This window comes from Parasteatoda tepidariorum, chromosome 9 (genome assembly GCF_043381705.1).
Source record: "Parasteatoda tepidariorum isolate YZ-2023 chromosome 9, CAS_Ptep_4.0, whole genome shotgun sequence".
Classification (NCBI taxonomy): domain Eukaryota; kingdom Metazoa; phylum Arthropoda; class Arachnida; order Araneae; family Theridiidae; genus Parasteatoda; species Parasteatoda tepidariorum.
In genome coordinates, this window is record NC_092212.1 from 86,479,759 (window position 1) to 86,499,402 (window position 19,644).

The 19,644-nt window shown below is 30.5% G+C and overlaps 1 protein-coding gene across 2 annotated transcripts in view; it reads left to right on the top strand.

Moving 5' to 3' along the window:
• Positions 1-7,430: 7,430 nt before the first annotated feature.
• The window catches only part of LOC107445852 (cell adhesion molecule Dscam1), a 113,851-nt gene continuing 101,637 nt past the window's right edge, over positions 7,431-19,644 (top strand). The window contains exons 1-4 of one of the 2 annotated variants that reach the window (XM_071185562.1): positions 7,431-7,648; positions 9,864-10,148; positions 11,933-12,052; positions 15,003-15,149. In XM_071185562.1, coding sequence (XP_071041663.1) covers positions 7,570-7,648; positions 9,864-10,148; positions 11,933-12,052; positions 15,003-15,149 — 631 coding nt within the window. In that variant the 5' untranslated portion in view covers positions 7,431-7,569. Of the gene's footprint in view, positions 7,649-9,863; positions 10,149-11,932; positions 12,053-15,002; positions 15,150-17,691; positions 17,897-19,236; positions 19,522-19,644 lie in introns of those variants that run through there. The other variant, XM_071185559.1, reaches the window with a different exon arrangement.

The window sequence follows — 19,644 nt, forward strand, 5'->3', positions numbered from 1 at the left end:
AGACGAGCACGTGTACAATGTCTTAAGACTAATCATACCATCACCGGTCAAATAACCGTTTAAGAACTTTTGCATTGAAAATGCGCTTATCATCTTATCGTTTTTGCACATTTAACTTCATGTCTTTTTCTAACAATTATGTACAGTTAATATTCTATTATTTTTTTGCTTCGAACGATACTTGTCGTTTACATATTTCTACCACAACCGGTTATTTGAATCGAGAGAACAATTTATTGCCTTATAAGGTTATCGGATCAGAAATTACGATGCAATACGTGTTCAATTTACTGCATTCCAGGAGTTGCACATTTCTGCAAAGATTTTTGCATGGTTAGTTCAATCAGAATAACTGAATTCAAATTTCGAGAGAGTGAATAAAATTTCAGATTGGTATTTTTGCATCAGAAAAAATGACAAAATCTAAATGTTTTGATAAGTAGTTTATGTTTTGATAACTTATAGTTAGTAATATGTTTTGATAACTGGGATAGTTAGTAATATGCTTTGATAACTTATATTTTATTTTGATAGCTTTACTATATGTCTAACTAACTCTTAGTTTTTACCTAGAAAAATGTCGAACTAATCGAGACAGCACAAGTTCTTAGAAGAAATAATATTAATTATACGAATAATTATACCAATTATGATTCTTATACTTCATATATACTCTTGCAATTATAAGAATTGCAGAAATAATAATCCGAAGAAATATGTTTGCAGAAAATGTAGAATGGAAACATATAAATTTAACGTACAACGGAAACATCTAATGTTTGTAATACATAAAAATTGGCAATATTCAATTTTGCTTAATTATAATAAAGTTTTTTGTTTATTTCCTTCCTAACATAACATTCTAACTTCATATTTTACATATTTAATTTAAGAAACATAAAGTCCGACCATATGACCGGTATGGTAGAAATAGTTATATGTTAAGTGTTGGTATGTTTAGTGTTAACCANTTAAATTTTCTCTATTAAATATGCTTATTTAAATTAATATACAATATAAATTGCAATAATGTTGTGGAAAATATTTATTTCTCGAAAATTTTGTCCCGAAGGTAATCGGATACCTTAATTTAAGAAACATAAAGTCCGATCATTTGACCGGTATGGTAGAAATAGTTATATGTTAAGTGTTGGTATGTTTAGTGTTAACCAGAAAGAAAAGAATAATAAGCTTGAACTAGATAATAAAAGAAGGGATATCAGAAACAGTAGTGATGGAACAATTTGCTTGGAAATCCTTTTCCCAAAATATGGAATTTCCCAAAAGTTAAGGTCATGATGAAGAGTGGTGTTAACGATTGAGCAGAAAAAAATTCGAAATAATCTATCGAATTTTAACTATGTTGGACAATGGAAGATCGTTTAATACCCTGTTTTTTGACGAATTTGTCATCTTGTTTAAGTAGAAATTTAGGGGTACGTATAGTTCGTCCAATATACGCAGGGTGATACTGAGAATAAATTTGATAAATAGATCGTTTACTCCTGTTCTTCATCTATCGACCTTGAGGGTCATTCGGAATTTTAGAAAAACTCTAATAATTTAGTTTCTGATCTTTCTAGTATCCCATTATTTACCAGTGTTTGAAAATGTAGGCTAATTGTCTGAAATGTGCTCTGGTGAGACGTTAAAAATGACAAGTCTCTCCTAAGTACTATTGCTTGAGTTTGTCGCTGTACGGCGCTGTGTAGTCAGTAAACTAGAGCAAATATTCACTGTAATAATTGAACTAAATAAGGAATGGAAAAAATTCTTGGTGAAATGTCTATTAAATAATTTTGGTAAAATGTCTTGTAACTTCAAACTGCTGATTATGCCTGTTATTTTGGTAAAACGAGTAAAAGAGATATTTATTTCATTTTCATGCAGCGCCACCTCATTGGCTCTCTCTTCCAAGTGACGTCGTCACTACTTTGGGTGAAACTACTGTGGTGGAGTGCAGTGCATCGGGATCACCGGAACCCTTGGTCAAATTTAAAAAACATTCAGGTATATATATTTTGTTCCACTGACAGATAGTCATTCAGTCAACTGATTATTTAAATAACCGATGGTCAGCAACAGCTCTGAATAGTTGGCAGAGGGGGTGGAAATTTTTATTTTGCAGTTTTAAAAGCTGTGAAAAATCTGATAATAAAAAGTGTCATTCTCAACAAAAAATTATGAAGCAAATAATAATGTGGCACTTCATACTGACGATTTCTTTTCGAAATAAATTATAAATCATCCATATATATAAAAATGAATGTGTCTCTCTGCCAGTCCTTTATAGACTCCTAAACCATCCGGCAGAAAGCTATGAAACTTGGCATACAGATAGATCAAAGCACGAGGAAGGTCACTGTCGAAATTAGAACATTCTGCGACAAACCGTTCTAACGGTATCAGAGAAAATCGAAATGGCATTTTCTGATTGGTTAAAAGTTAGCCATTGTTTTAAATTTTGCTATAAACGATTCCGTTTTCAAATATGTTGAGGATAACAACAGTGATATTTTCTGTCTACCACCAAACCAATATGAAAATTCATGTGAGAAAACTGGATCCCACCAAGTGGTTTTCCGGCCAATAAAAATGCACCAACTACAATGGAAAAATGTGACACCATCATTCGATTTTAATCTATAGTTAGACAACATGCTTTAACTAGAAAACAAAACACACAAGAGAAATGATATTTAGCAACAAAAAAATAATACAATTTTGAAAAAGATAAATATGATTGATTAAATTATTGTACCCTTTAAAATGAAAGTTACACAGATTATGAATGACTATACTTAGGATAATGATTTTTAAGATTTATCTTCCTTTATTCAATTTGTTTTATTGCATGGTAGCATCAGAGGAAATAATGGTTTGAATAATTTCTTAAAAATTTTTTCAAAATTAAGTCTATGGAAAGCTATGTGAAAGCTTCAATGAACATTAAAATAACATTGGTTCTATGGAATATCAAATGAGATTTTAAGCCTCAGTCGTTATAATTTAAGATGTCGCTACAATGGGGAGGATAACTAAAGAGCGTAGGCTATATGAATAAAATGAAATGCATGTTTCAAAAGCATGTTTGTCAGTAAGGTTATGTGCTTTTAAAAATAAAGAAATTTAAATTATTAAATAACTTTTGAAATACTTAACCTGCCTTTCATTTTATCGAAACAGAATAAAAAATTACAAATAATCACATAAACAAAGCAAGTTTCGTGACTCTATCCTTAAAAGCTTCAAATGAATTCTGGATTTACAAGATGTGTCCTTACATTATAAGAGTACTGAATGACCATCCAAGTATTCTTTGCGAAAAGCGGACGGTCAAGACTTTGTTGAGTTTTGCGATTCTACGGAAAATGAAGCATTCCTATAGAAAATTTAGTTTGTGCGTGAAAGGGGAAATTTTTGAAAGCCTTTATCAAAACTCTTTGCGATTGAAAAGAAATTTTAAAAATTAATCATCAAGTGATTTCCTTTTATTTTTAATTTTTGTTGTTTCTGCAAAGGGTTTCAGATTTGAGGGAAAAAAAGCTGAAAGTACATATTGCTTCATTTATAAAATAGTGAGAGAAAGAATTGCTTACACCAGGATTACTGACATCATTGAGAGAAAGAATTACTGCTGAACTGCCAAAAATTAAATCCTTGAATGAAATAGTTTTAAAAAAAATTCTCGGGAATTTTCCATGCATAGTATACCCATTTAAAACTCATCGGGAATTTTCCATGAATTTAAGTCTTGTACCCATGAGTTGTTTCCATGAATTTAAGTCTTGTATCCCTTTTCCATGAATTTAAGTCTAGGTTCTGTTCTATCACTATACAGTAGAACCTCGATTATCCGAGCTACTGGGACCTCGGATTTCAGAAATCTCTGTTAATAGAAAATGTGTATAAAAACTCGCCTTGCATGCAAATTTAATACTTTTTGAAATAAAAAACAGAACGTAATTTAAATGATAAAAATAGATATATAAAGTTAAGCTTGACAATTCAACAAATTTAAAAAGAAACTCAACAACTAGTTATAAGTTTAAACAGAAAAACAGAAAATATGAATTTTAATTAGTTTAAACAGAAAATATGAATTTTTTTTTAAATTATTTTTAACATTAAACTAAAAGATGCATTTTCAAAAATAACACAAATCTCAAGAAATTATTTTATTTTCTATAAATTTAATACACATTAATCTGTTAATTTCACAATACCATTTCTTGAAATATTCTGTTACCTTTGTTGCAAACGTACATTGTTACAAAAGTGCAATCCCATAACGCATTGCACCTGGTGTTTAGGGCCACTGAAAACAAAGCATTATTTGCCACTGTTGACTTCTCAGTGTGCAATATTTCTTGGACGTTGAGTACATTCGAAGGCAGTAGAACCGGACACTGAAGTAAAATGTGTGGCTATTTTTTAGGTCTCATTCTCCTTAGGAAAGTTTGCCATAGATTTGCCATAAAAATTTACCGTAGGATATTCTTATATGGTTTTGCCTATGGTAAATTTTTGCCATGAATGTATGGCAAAATTTTATAATAAGCGTACATGGGAAATAATAATTACCATAAGCATATCATAAAAATATATGGTAAAATTTTACCATAGGCAAAACCACATAGGAATATCCCATGGTATTTTTTATGTATACCAAATTTTTACCATAAATTATTTATTTTAAATTATTTATTATGGTTAGTTGATTATAAATTATGGTTTAATAATTGTTAATTTATACATAGACAGCAATAAACAAGTCATTGAACAACAAAAAGCACTTTTCACAATGATAATACTACAAGAATATCAGGACAAAAAAAACAGACTTCATTATATAATCGGTTAACAGAAACCTCGGTTAATCGAGGTTCCGAAAGTAATACTTAAAAGTAACAATGTGATGTGCAGTAATAGTGTGCTTAATGTGTTCATTTTAGGTAATAGAGTGTTTGAAGAAGAGAGTTTAGGAGGAAAAAATGTTCTGAGGTTGAAAGCAGCATCCTATGAGCAATCGGGCAATTACCAATGTGAAGCCGATAATGGGATATTCCCCGCAATACTTGCCAACTTCACCATTCTTATCAGATGTAAGGACATAAACAATGTTAAAACTACATATTATTTTCTACACATTATTACACATTTATTTCACATTAACATATGTTGATTGTGACTCAGATTTATCATACGACAACTTAATTGTTTAGTATTCTTACCAGAAACGGGATCCGCAGTGGACTGATCATAAAGACACGGTTCCAGGTAAAACACAGAAGTCAAGCATCACTGGATGTGGTCAGTAGGCGAGTAGGTGACTACTTACGTTCGTTACAGCTTGCGTAGGGACCTAGGGTGTGCGGTATCGGTCCTCGCTAAAACCGTTCTACCGTAAAGAGCTCGACTGTGCGCAGGTCGCCGAGCTACCAAAACAGGAGGAACCATCCTTTCTGCAGAGGATCACAATTGCAATGGCTCGTTTTCGGATCATTCTCGGGGATGTTTCCCAGACCGTCGCCAATAGCCCATTGGGCAGCTCTAGTGTGACGTAAATAAAGTACCAACCTATCTTAACAGAAACGGATTGAAATTCATTTTTTTAAATTATGTTTTTTGACGTTGGGTAAGAATGCTTGTATGTTTCTGCTCACTTATTATTAACTAAGAATTAAAGTATTTTGTTATTGTTCAAAGGAGACTAAGGTTTCACAATTTCGTAAACAGCGTGATGGTGGTCGGATTTGCGCATAATCTGCATTTACTTCCTTGATTAACTGGTACCTATCCATCTAAAGGTGGGTGGTCTTAAAGTCGTATCTAGGGGTCGAACCCAATTCCTTCCCTTTTAGTTCTTCCTCGGTACTGTTTGTGTAAAATTCCTTATGTGAACATCATTAAAATCTTTTGCATTATCCCATTTTAAAAATAAATTTAATCCATGTGTTGGACTGCCACCCCAATATTTTTATATATTTTATTTTATGAAAGTCATTGAGCGGCAGACCCAATATTTCTGATGTACGACTACTAATGTTCAACTCCATAGCCTTCTCATTTTGAACCCAATCCAGAAGACAAGGGAACTCCTGGATCAAGTATGGGGAGAAATTTGCCTTCGTGGAGAAATTTTTGATGGCTCCTTTCGCTCGCTAAGCGTTGTTTAAGAGAATAAATAATCCTATAACCAACAAAAGATCGAACAACACTTTTTTGTACATTATAAATTGCATTTATTTTCATAGCATTCGTTTAAAAGGATGAAAGTTTTTTAAAAGACAATTCAGATCAACACCATGTCTATAATAAGACCATACATATTTTGCTTATCATACATATTTTACTGCTCGAGTATTTATTCCGACAAATTGTGATGCAAAAACACAGAACTCGAATGTCATGAATCATGTTATATGAAATCTTGGATAGTATCAAAATTGTGTGCATTTTATGCATTTTTAACGCATTTCTCTCTCCTGATCAGTATTATTCAATCACGAGCTTCAAAGCAAAATATGAAATACACCTATTACCATTTCTCATGTACTATGAACATTCATCCTTTGCCATTGGAAATTTTAAAAAGTTTCATTGTATAGGACTTACTTCATTCCTTTTCTTTGTACGTATTTTTTTATCTTCTAATATGGACAAATAACAATTCAAATTACGCTAAACATATAGTTATGGTGACTTCTAAATAGATGGATATCGTAGAGCAAATGTTTTGCATCTTAGTGCTGCATTGAATAGGTTTTTGTTTATTAATTTTAATAATTGTTTCCTTTTTACTTATTACAGGTCTATGCATTTAGCCGTCATTACGTCAAAAAGCCAATTTAATTTTTTCAAAGTACTTTTGAGTAATATACAAAAAGTACACTTTTTTAAAAAGTAAGAAAAAAAAACATTTCTTGCTTTGAAAATTTATGCTACTTCAGAAGCGAATATTGTGATTATTATAACGAATAACTTTTTTTAATTCCTTATATGCATTTTAAACTGATGTAAAAAATGTTTATTCCATTCAATTAGCTCTCCTCTTTGCATATGGAACACGGTTTGTATTTATTTCAACACTTTAACAGTTTTAAATATTGAACAGTTTCGCATGAGAGATTTCTTAGACTATTTTCATTGCATATATTTTATACTCACTCTGTTTTCAATATTGAACATTTAACTATGCATTTTTCATTATAGAATTATTTAAATCCTTTTTAGATACGAATATAATTTTTTTCCTTTCTTATTATTCTAATAAAAATTAAACAGAATATATAATCGCAAGGTGTGCATTTCGATCGTATATATTCGATACTGAATATCTTAAATAGTGAAAATGAAAGGATGCAAATTGTATAAATTATTTAATTCTAATTACTGTCGATATGTGGCGCTGCAGAGCAATTTTTTGCCTGATACAAACGCCATAGTTTGTTGGAACCATTCTGAAACTAAGACTAAACAGATGAATGTCGAAAAAGTGTTCGTAAGAATGAATTTTGTTGTCTTTTTTTAGTATTTCTCATTTTGTACAGAATTGAATATAAAGAAATGAAGAAACTAAAGAAAGAAATGTACGCCATCAGTTTGAGGATTATTTTGTGGTTTCCGATTATTCTCTGTTCAGCAGGTAATTGAAAATGTTTCAAAAATTTTATTACGATATTCAACAAAAATTCAATGTTTTTATTACTTTATCCCATTTCTTAAAATATTTGATATTTTTCATTCATTATTCGACTAGTGCAGCTACATTTAAGAGTTCCACAAAATATTTTTGAATTTTTAATCAGTCTATATTTATGAATGTAATTTATAATTTTAGTATTAAGAATTATTTTTCCTAATTTACAATAAATAGTAATTTTCTAGTGTTAATTTAGTATATAAAACTATGCCGTAAAATTAACAATGCAGAAGAACCTGTGTAGTTTGACTGATTTAGTGGTCAATTTACTCAGGCGGTCAACTTAATAGAATAGAGAAGTCAATTTTTTTTTCATACGTTAGTTTGGCAAAACATAAATATATGAATTCATTACGTAAACAACATTTAAAATTTTATTTAAAAAGAACCTCAAACATCTTAAGCGATGAGTTTAATTTTGAAATTACTTACAACACGTAACGAAAGTTAATCTGATCAATTAAAAAACTAGTTATAATTTAGTTAAAAATGTGAGTGATGTCTATATTGTAAATATACTCTTTTGAAATATCAATAAGCGAGAAGATATATGCAAATAGATAACTTAAGATTTTAAATTCAAATATTGAAATTATTTTAGTTTATTAAATTTATTTTGTTATACTTACAAATCTTTTCGTAGTAAAAGCCCTTCATGGATTTTTCTTATGGTCAAGAAGTTTCGTCAATTTTTAAAGAGCATTATAGTAGCACAAGAAGTATTCGAAATAAATTTAGTCAACTTATGAAGAGGAAAATAGAATTTAATAACATTCTTGAGTAAATTTCTACGGTCAACATACACTATAAACAGGTGTTACTCTCCCTTTTATTAACACTAAACATACAGAATCTATTTCTACCATAGCCGGTCAAATTATCGGACTTGATTGAATGTATGAAATATGGATGTTAGGAAGGAAATAAACTTAAAAAACTTTATTATAATTAAACAAAATTGTATAATGCCAATTTTTATACATTACGAACACGAGGAATAAGAATTCTTTATTCATTGCTCAACGCATCATTTTTTAAATATACAGGGTGTTTCCATTTTCATTTTAAGCAAACATATTTCTTCTAATTATTATTACTGCTATAATTCTTATAATTATAAGAATAAATAAGAATTATAATACTTATAATTGGGTATAATATAGCCTACGTCACAGGTTGTGTTGTTCCTACTAAATTTAACCCATGAACGGCATTTTCTGCGAGCCTAACTTCAAGCCACAAATAAACAAACGAAGTGTTCGATCGTTTAAATAGCTGCTCGCCAGATTTTATTGCATTATAAAGAAAAGTTATTGAAACTAAATACAACTAAATAAACAACAACAACTAAAACAAATAACAACAACTACTAATAACAATAACTAAATAAACAACAACTAAATTCCATTCGTTTAGCATTGCGTCATATGTTGTTCCTGCTAAATCGAAGTAGTTGTGTTTTTTTCATATTATACCCAATTATTCTTATAATTAATATTATTTCTTCTAAAAACTTGTGCTGTCTCGATTGTTTCGACATTTTTCTTGGTAAAAACTAACAGTTAGTAATGAAGTAAAGCAATCAAAGTAAAATATAAGTTACTTTCCAAATCATTTAGTTTTTGTTCCTTTTTCTGACCCAAAAATACCTAAAATTTTAGGCAGCTTCTTGAAATTTGAATTCGCAATTATTCTGATTAAACTAACTACGCAACAGTCTTCGCAGAAATGTGCAACTCATCGAATGCAATATGTTGAACACGCATCACATCGTCATTTCTGATCCGATAACCTTATAAGGCAATAAATTGAACTCCCGGTCAAATGACCAGCTGTGGTATAAATATGACAAGTAGTACTCGAAACAAACAAAATAAAAAAAATAATAGAATATTAAATGTACATATTTGTTAGAAAAAAATCATGAAGTCATGTGCAAAAACGATAAGATCATTTGACCGGTGTGTTGAGTGTTAATAATAATTCGGTTTTTGATTATGGTGGTCAACTCAGAGAGGTGGTCAACTTAGACAAGTTTCATTGTTTATGTTTGGTGCTTAAATGCGTGAGCGCAGAAGTAAATAATTTCTGAATAATTTCTGAATAATTTCTGAATAAATTGTGAAACTCGAATGCTTACGTTTTTCTTTTTCACTAGATAAGCCTAAAATAAAGAATTTTCTGTTTGAAGAAAATGCGAAGGAAGGAGATGTTATTTCAGTAACGTGTTTGGCAACATCGTCAGTGAAACCGATTAAATTTAAGTGGAAGAAAAACGACATCTCTTTGACTGGTAACACTAAAAACTCGAGAATAAAAGAAGATGAAAGTTTTTCTCTGCTTTTCTTTGATCCTGTCCGTTTGTCAGATAGTGGAAATTACTCTTGCATCGCTTCCAATGCTGATGGAGACGACGAATATTCTGCGAAATTACATGTTAAAGGTATGTAAACTAAATTGGAATTTTCTAAATCAGTATAAAATTACCCATTGAATTCAAGTGTGAATAATCCTTAATTATTTTAAATAATCGATAGGACTGTCCAAATAAGAGTTTTTTTTGTGAACCCTTTTAAAATGTCACAAGAAACAAGATTTTAATATTAAAGATGGCTAGTATGCGATTCTAAACTGTTTTCGTTATTCTGTAAGCAAAAAATAAAATATGTCCAACCTAGTGTTTGTTTAAATTTAATGTAATGCAAGTATTTATTAATAAAACCGAATAATATTGAGTAGAATTGTTACTTACAATACGATTTATTTTAAGAAATAGATAATTCACGTTACTCTTTAAATATTTTTCTTCTAAGAAAATTGAAAAAAAATGTAACTTTTTCCTCCTTAAACTAACTGTAAATAGTACAGAAAATATCCAAAATTTTAACTAAAAGATCGTTAAACTTTGCTGATTACTATTAATTCTTCAAATCAGATAAAATACTAATCTAATCTCAACATTGTCCAGTCTAATCTTGTTGAGTTGTGTAAATAATATTTTTCAGTCGCACGAAACTAAACTTTCTGTATCAAAAAATGGTGGCTTTTATATAGAAAAAAGAGATGCTTTGTTAACAGCTCAAAGGTTTGATATAATAGTTTATTCCCGCATAAAAGAATTGGAAAGATTATCACCGTGTCAGCTTACACAATTACAATTTTCTTTTCAATTTGATTTCTAATCTTATTCCAATGTGTTAAATTATAAATCTTAACAATTAACTCTTAAATTGGAAAACACATATTAACAATTTAGTTAAAAAATTGCATTTTGTTTTAGTTAAATTTTATCACCTTAATAAAATTCACTTTAATTTTGTGAAAACACTCTATTACTCCTGGTTTTATTCCTTAATTAATTATGGTGCAATAATAAATGGCGGTGAATATAAAACTAATTTACTTCCTTTAATCTCAGTTCAGAATAAATGCTTCAAGATTATTAATTCTCTAAATATAAATAAATCAAGTATAACTACCAATATATATATACAAGAATTAACCTATTACCATTTCGCCATAATGTTTTTTTTTTCGTATTTTACTCTATTTACACAACAATAAATTAATATGCAAGTTAAAAACTAATGTGTCTGAAAGGAGACCAACTGAAATGTATGAGATTCCCCTCTTTACAAAAGAAATTTCACGAAAACAGTTTTTTTACTTAGCACCTAAATTATATAATAAATTACCATTTCAGTTGCAAAACATCAAAATATATTCTTCTTTTAAGCGTGCTTTATTTCAATTTGTGATGAACATTGACGATTTAGATCTCTATTTTTCACTTTAAAGGAAGCATTTGATTTTTTATACCAGTCTTGTGCCAATCCAAATGAATTTATGTTACCTTTGTTATTTTTTTTTTATTTATTTATTTATTTTTTTATATATATAGTTTCATGCATTTTTTTTTTTTTTTTTATTATTACAGTGTTCAACAATATATGACGTCTTATGATGAGCAAAATAATTTATGATTGTAATACCCCCTTTTTTTTCTTTCTTTTTTTTAATTTCTATTTTAAATTTATTGTATTACTTTTCTTTGTCGCCTGGACAGGATTTTCCTCTTGACGACGAATATATATTCCTTGTATTTATGTGTTTTTGTTCCCAATAAAGTTATATATATTTAAAAAAAAAAATTCAAAGTAATCGCTTAAAGTTTTGAACTGAAAATGCTCGAAAACTGCTTTGTATTAATGAGATGGTATGTTTCAGCCTCTCCAAAATGGGAACATGAACCACAAAACCTAACAACATTTTCTGGGAGTTCAATTTCCGTACAATGCAAAGCATCTGGTTCGCCTCAACCCAAAATATCGTGGAAAAAAATTATAGGTAATTCAAACTATCTCTTGTTTTTCCATGTATTTCTTAAAAAAGTTTCTAAATACATTAGGTTACTCTTCGCGTTATGAAAATCCCATAACAGCATTTTTTATGTATAAATGCCAATCCAAAATTTGTTTCATTTCTTTTTACCCACGAATAACAAAACATTTGAATATCAGTTCCAAAGTCAAATTCTTGATCATAATGTAAAATGCTGGATGATGGTGACCATCATATGATATTGGACCATCATGAATCGCATTGAAACCAACATAAACCAAAATTTTTTGATGGTTTATGTTGGTTTCGTTATGATTTGATGGTTATGTTGATTTCAATGCTATTCATTATGATCCAATATCATTTGATGGTCCAATCTCCTGGACCAACAATCCATGATGGGTTCCAATTAGTTTAATGGTAATTCTTGTTGGTTCTCAGGAATATGCCATCAAAACAATTTTTTTTATGTTTGATCATCATACATTCATTCATACATCATCATACCTACATCGGGGTGACGTTGGTTCATGATCGTTACAATATTTGATTTCTATGAAATAATTTTTGATGGCTCAACATGAACAAACCATCAAAACATTCTTATGTTGGACCTTCATAAATCAATCCGAAATCCTACATTGGGGTGATGGTTACTTATATTGGTTACCATCAAAAAATATAAAAATTGAATTATTGATGGTTACCATCAAGATAATATTGGTTCATCAATGGAAAACCGTCAAATATTTTGATTCATGATACGACAGGTAATTTTTTTCCCAGTTCATTTTAGCGTGTTTTGGTTGTGGTTTAAGACATGGATTTGCAGCGAATCTTTTTCAAACCAACAAATCTGTATTCGCGAATGCGTTTATGAATGGTATCCGTAGACACTGCAGCAACGACAGTATTTTCTATTTGGCGAATTGACATATTTTGCCTTGAAAAATCTCCAAATTTCTCTATCATTCTGAAAACTCTTTGCAAGCTGTCGCCCATATCTCGGTTTTCGAGAGAACTCATATTTGCATAATTACTTAACGTTGCAACGTTGTCGCCGTAGGCCAGTGTTTCCCAAAGTGTGGTACGCGTACCCCCAGGGGTACGGGAACAGTTTAGAGGGGGTACGCTTTCTTATACGAAATATTTCGCAACGAACGAAAGCTTCATGAAATTTTATTTAAAAACAAGGCTAGCCATGATAATTTATGATTACTTGTTTTTCTATTGGCTATTTTTTGCAGAGTTAACAGTTAATAATTAGTGGTGTCAACAGCCAGTTCTGATTTTTAACTTTTGTTATTTTTTTTATTATGTTTTTTTTTATTTTACAAACAATTTTTTTTATAGTAAAAAATACATTCATTTTTTATTTAGTGGTACACAGCGTTACGAAACATTTAGAAAGGGTACGCAAAAGTTATAAGTTTGGGAAACACTGCCGTAGGCCATTAAGACAATGAGGGTGCAATTGTACTTGCTTTCCAGTCGCACCTTCTATGGTAAAGAATTCCGTTTCTGCCCCACCCATACGTCACACCCTTTTAATAGGGTGGACCCATTCATGTATTCATTCATTCTTTTATCTACAAATCGTAATTTTGATCTGAACCAAAGAACGATCACTCTCCAATCCAGTTCCACCAAAGGTTTAATTTGTACTGGGAACATGGAGGACCTTGTGACCAGACATAATTAACGAGCACCAGTCACCATTTACCACAATTTTATTTTTAATTTTTTTGTTATATAAGTCTCATTACTTTGTAAAAAACTAATATTATAAACTGGATGAATTTTATTAATAACAGCTATGATTAACGATTGGTGTTAGATAATTACAAATATGAATTAGTTAAAAATATTTAAAACACCAAGAGGAGAAAAGTGTATAGGGCGAGCTTCTATTCTTCAGAGTCTTTCAAAACTGTGTATGAGGTATTAAAATTACGACAATTTAATCCCCTTTCCCTAATTTAATTCCAGTCAATTTTTTATGTCTCTCTTCAATGTTTATATGACTTAAATATGATTTTTTGAAGTATTGCTTAAAATGCGTGTTTTAAGAAAATAAGCACAGCATTTGATTATATTTTTAAAACTTCTATTATAAAAAAAATATATTCTTTTTTAAAGAATAAACAAATACAAATGGTTTCACGTAATGTGATACCATTTATTTGCGTGAATCTCTTTGCTTATTTCTTTTTAAATCATGAAAAGTTTTTCAGAAAGGAATTTTTGACTTTCATGAAAAGGTAGTAAGAGTCAAAAACAAAATTGTCACGGATTCCATAAATATATAATGATAAGTTGGCGTAGTAAAAATTTTAAGACTACTTAATCATTTTGTGTTCTGAGTACTAAGAGATCGCCTGAAAAATTACTTCTTTAATATTCACAGCAACCCCTGACGTCCGTGACTTTGCCTTGTCATGATTATGCTTGATGTTTGTCCCGCAGTGGACTGATCGTAAGGACACAGTTCCCAGTAGAACACTGAAGACAAGCATCACTAGCTGCTGTCAATAAGCGGATGGATGACCACTTTCATCAGCCTGCTTAGGGGCCGAAGATGCGCGGTATCGGTCCTCGTTAATCTATTCTACCGTAAAGTGCTCGAGTTCCCCTCTGCAGAGGATCAAAATTGCGATGGCAAGTCTCCGTATCATCCTCAAGGATGTTTCCCAGACAGTCACCACTAGCCCATTGTGCAACTCTAGTGCGACGTAAATAAAATACCTACCTATGTTTAATGTTTAAATAAGTGAGGAAAAGTAAGGACGAAATTTCTTCTATAGTTGTAAAATTTGGGTTGAACATTGAAAATTCACATTTCAAGCTGTGTCCATTTTCTTAAACACGCATTTCGAGTTCTGCCCAGGGTAAAACACTCACCGATGATTGTTTACTAGTATATTTTTTTTTCTAATTCTTTTTATTTTTTAACCAGATAAAATGGAAATGCTACTCTCGGAAGGATCATCTGACACTTTGACACTATTTCCTGCAGACATTGCAGACTCGGGAATGTATGTGTGCGTCGCAGACAATGGAATACCTCCTTCCATCAACACTAACTTCACAATTCACGTACACGGTAACAGACAATCTCTCCTTCTACCATACCACGAATCACATAAAGAGATTCTGTTTTTGAACTAGTAAATATGTTTATCACGACAGTTCTTAAATGTTCTATATTAAAACACATTATTGACCGATCGTTATAATTGCATATTTGCTTTGTCCACATCTCAAGCAATGGCGTATGGTATTTATAGTGTGTCTACCACTTCAAAATTAAAATTACATTTCACTAGTATATAACACACGTTAACTCGATTCAATGTTGGGGTAACTTTTCATAGATAAATTAACATTGTCGATGTGACTCTCACCACATTGGTGACCCGGACGCAATCGGATCACACCTAAGCAGAAACGCCCACTTCGATTTAAATACGCCTAGATTAGAACACGCCTATTTCGATGGAAGGTCCACATTGAATAGTTGACTTGCTACTTGTGACTGCGACATTTTCTACTTCCTCACTCAATCTCGATCACACAACGTCGGCCTGTATACACTCGATAGCTAATGGCAACACAGGAGTGACCACTACCGTAAACTTAATACGACTCTCACGATCAGAAGTACCGCTACGTTATTATAGCTGCCCCGGCTTCTCACAAAACAGCAATGAATCAACTAGTGGTATTCGTTCATCGAATTCTATCGCAGATAAAATTCTGGTGGGGGAATACTGTAGTGTGTCTACCACTACAAATTTAGAATTCCAATTCCCCAGTACATAAGACATGTAAACTCGATTCTTTGTTAGAGTACCTTTTCATAGATGAATGTTCAAATGGTCGAATAGAACCTCCACACAGTATTCGTATTTACACTAACTGCCATATCGAATTAGTTATAATTAATACTACATCACTTTTCGTTGATTTGAATATTTTACGATCCAATCATTATCGAACCTTTTTCATACTCCTTTTTCGTATAATTTTCTTCGATGCTGCCTTAGAATGTGTGAGCGTATTGTTTGACATTCTCATTCGAATTCTTCGCAGCTGATTTCTTTAGTTGATTGAATTTCTTGTAATAATGATTATTCAACTTTTATAAAAATCAAATGGTCCGGCTCTGTGTAATAAATTCCCATTTTAATTAGCATTGCTTCAGTCAGTTAAACAGCTCTAGATCGTTTACCGTATTGATAAATACCCAATATATAAACAGATGTAGCAATTACATATGAAAAAAGCTTGTTATTTTTAAATACGACGGTGATTTTTTTTCCTCAGAAAAACAGCTGTTTTGCGTTTTTTGCAAGCCATTCACATATTATTTAAATTTAGAAATCCTTAAAATGGCAAAAAAATTGTTGCAGAAAGTATTTTACTGAAATATTATTCAAGCATATTAGATTTGTTTGCTTACAAAATATATAGATTCAAATAATATAGACGGAATTTTGTTGTCCCTTTCAGCAGTATTACTTGCATCTAAATTTGTCTTAGTTTATATAGACCCATTAATGCGTTATACGTAATTACTAATAATAATGTTATAAAATTAATGAATGTCTTCAAATCTTAAAATGTAGAACTTCTTGTGTATTTGAAATAAACTGACCGGAAAGAGGTTGATGTAAATATTTTTACACGATGCAGTATTTACATTTATTAATTCTGGGAAGATAAATAGAATTTTTCATATTCACTTTGAATTATAATCACAATATATTGTTAAATTCTTTTTTTTTACTTAGTTTAACTCCACTTTTTCTCTCCTAAACAAAATATATGTGAAGAATGTAAACTTTTGCCTTCTTTTTGGTTTCATTTTTGAGTAAATACCACCGATACCAATGATTAATATATTTTATGTTTCCGGTTAATGATTGAAAATGATTACAAATGTCCTTTTCAGTGAATGAAAATTAAAATGCATGTTTGTCTTTATGAATGAAAGTTATTACATATTTCTAATTTAGTGAATATATGCCATGTTTAGTGAATGAATATTCGTTTCAGTGAATGAAAATTGTACATTATATTTACTTTGCGAATGAAAGTCATTACATATTTCAAATTTAGTGAAGGAAAGTTATTAAAAATGTCTCGTTTATTGAATGAAAGTTATTACATACGTCTGATTTAATACGTTTATAATGTAAGTAAGAAGCTACTGAACTACATTATCTACTCATTATTTTGCATTAATGTTATTATTTTTTAGTAAACAGTTATGCGATTAATGTGATTATAATGGTTTCTAAACATTCTGTTCATTATTTTGCATTTCAGAAAAATTATTCTCACTGCTTCTGATTTCAAACAATTATGAGAAAGCATGGAATTTAAACTGAAAGATAGATTTTAACATAGGTTAATACTTTAAAAGCTTTGAAATACAATTCTTTTTTGAATACTATGTCTGAAAACTATTTTTAAAATGAACACTTACAAAAATTATTTAAATGTGTTTTTTTCCTTATTTTTCTGGAAAATTGAATAATTTTTATTGCAGTTTATTTTTTCATGAATGGTGTTTTCGATACTTTTTATTTAGTAAAGAAAATCACCAATGTGTGGCGCTGTATACGCCTATTTTCCACAAATGTGTAAGAACGCTACGCCATCGTTCTATTCTGTTTATGCGATATGTGTGTTGATGTGCTTCACACATCTGTATAATAGTAGAATTTTTAACGAATTTGTTTTTCAGAATGAAATATCTTTCTACTTTCTATAAGTTGTCTATTTTTATTCTTCGGTTATTAGTTGTTTCAGAATTGTCACAATCTCCTTTAGTCCAAACTAAAAGTAAGTCCCTATCATTATTTGTCTTCAATCTTAATTTTAATCCATGTTACATTATATATTAAACTTTTTATTATTATTATTATTAATCATTATGATATAATGTTACCTAATAATTTCTTATAAAATGGTTATCCTTCTATCAAATCCAACTTATAAGCAGCTAACAATGAAGACGCCAGTCTCGTAGCATAGATTAAGATTTTGTATTTTGTTAAAGTTAAATGTAGGATAAAAAATTAAGTATGATCGGTTGGTCACGCAACCACTACAATTTGGCTCGGACAACCACAAAATAAATGAACGATGTTTCGGACCAGAAAGATAAAATCAGATCTGAACATTTCTTTGAATTAAAGTTTTGATCTGTGTTTTTGCCGCAAAATAGCATATTTCATGATATTTGTGAACATAGCAAATTCTCTTCAGTGTAATTTTTCCATTTAAATTTACTTTAGTGTTGTTTTAATAAGATGTAAAACATACGGGAAAATGTGCATGGGTTAGTAATATCCATTAATGATTAGCTCTTTGGATCAATGTCTAATGGCATTATTTTTGATTTAAAAAACTACACTGTTAGAAATTCCGAGCCATGTTGCACCAAAAATTAGTATTCATTTGCTGTATACATAAAATGGAGCTCGATTTTATCATATTTTTTATTTTCACTAGCTCCAAATATTAGTAGAAGGTTGCACCAAACGTATTTTCAATCTTCCTCTTTTTTTCCTTTTATAAAAGCGAAAGAAGGTTGCACCATTATTGTATATTTTTGAAGTGCTCACATACAGGCCAAGGTAGCTATTTACCGTAATAAAACTGTTTACCCTAAGTTATTTGTATGGCATACCTCTAACCATTCTATACCGAAAACCAAATTTGAAAAGTCAACATAATAGAAATGAACTTTAATAATGTAAATAAGCCATTTACTTACCTAAATAAGTAGAAACTTAAAACAACATGCATTAGTCACCCCGATACACCGAGACCGAGTTGTAAAGAAAACATGACGTCGTAAACAAATATCGTTCAGTTTACAGTCACCGTTGTGTCTTTTACCAAATTTTGGTGCAGTCAGTTGTATTTCTCGATCATACTTCACAATTTATGGTGCAACTGCAATAAAACGATCTTTTATTTTGGATAATGAGAAGTTTTGCACCAAATACTGGTAAAAGATTTACCGAGTTTTTTTTTACAGTGTATTTACAATTATACGATTACTTAAAAGAAGGAAGATTTAAACCGGCTATTGTTCAGGGGTTTCGGTTTTTGTAAAGAGATTTCATAAATGATTCAATTTTTCCGAATAGTCATATATCGAGATTTATTTTCAGGTGTCCCTAGTATACGGAAATTTCTCTTTCAAGATAATGTAGTGGAGGGTGATTCAGTGACCGTCACTTGTTTCGCAGTGACAAAGACAAAACCAATTACATTCAACTGGTTAAAGAACGACAACACCATCAGTGAAAGAAAACAAAACGTCAGGTATGAAACTGGAAATGAAATTTCTAATTTGATATTGGATCCTGTTAAACTTGAAGACAGCGGCAATTACACGTGCTCAGCTACGAACTCCGATGGTACTGACAACTACACAGCTTTTCTCAATGTGAAAGGTAATTCCCCCTTTTTTACGTTATTTTACAGTACTGCTACATAACTTTCATGATGTTCTTTAGAAGTAAAAGTTTTATACAAACACTAACTGTTTTATACAGTTTTTCCAACGAAAGTTGAAA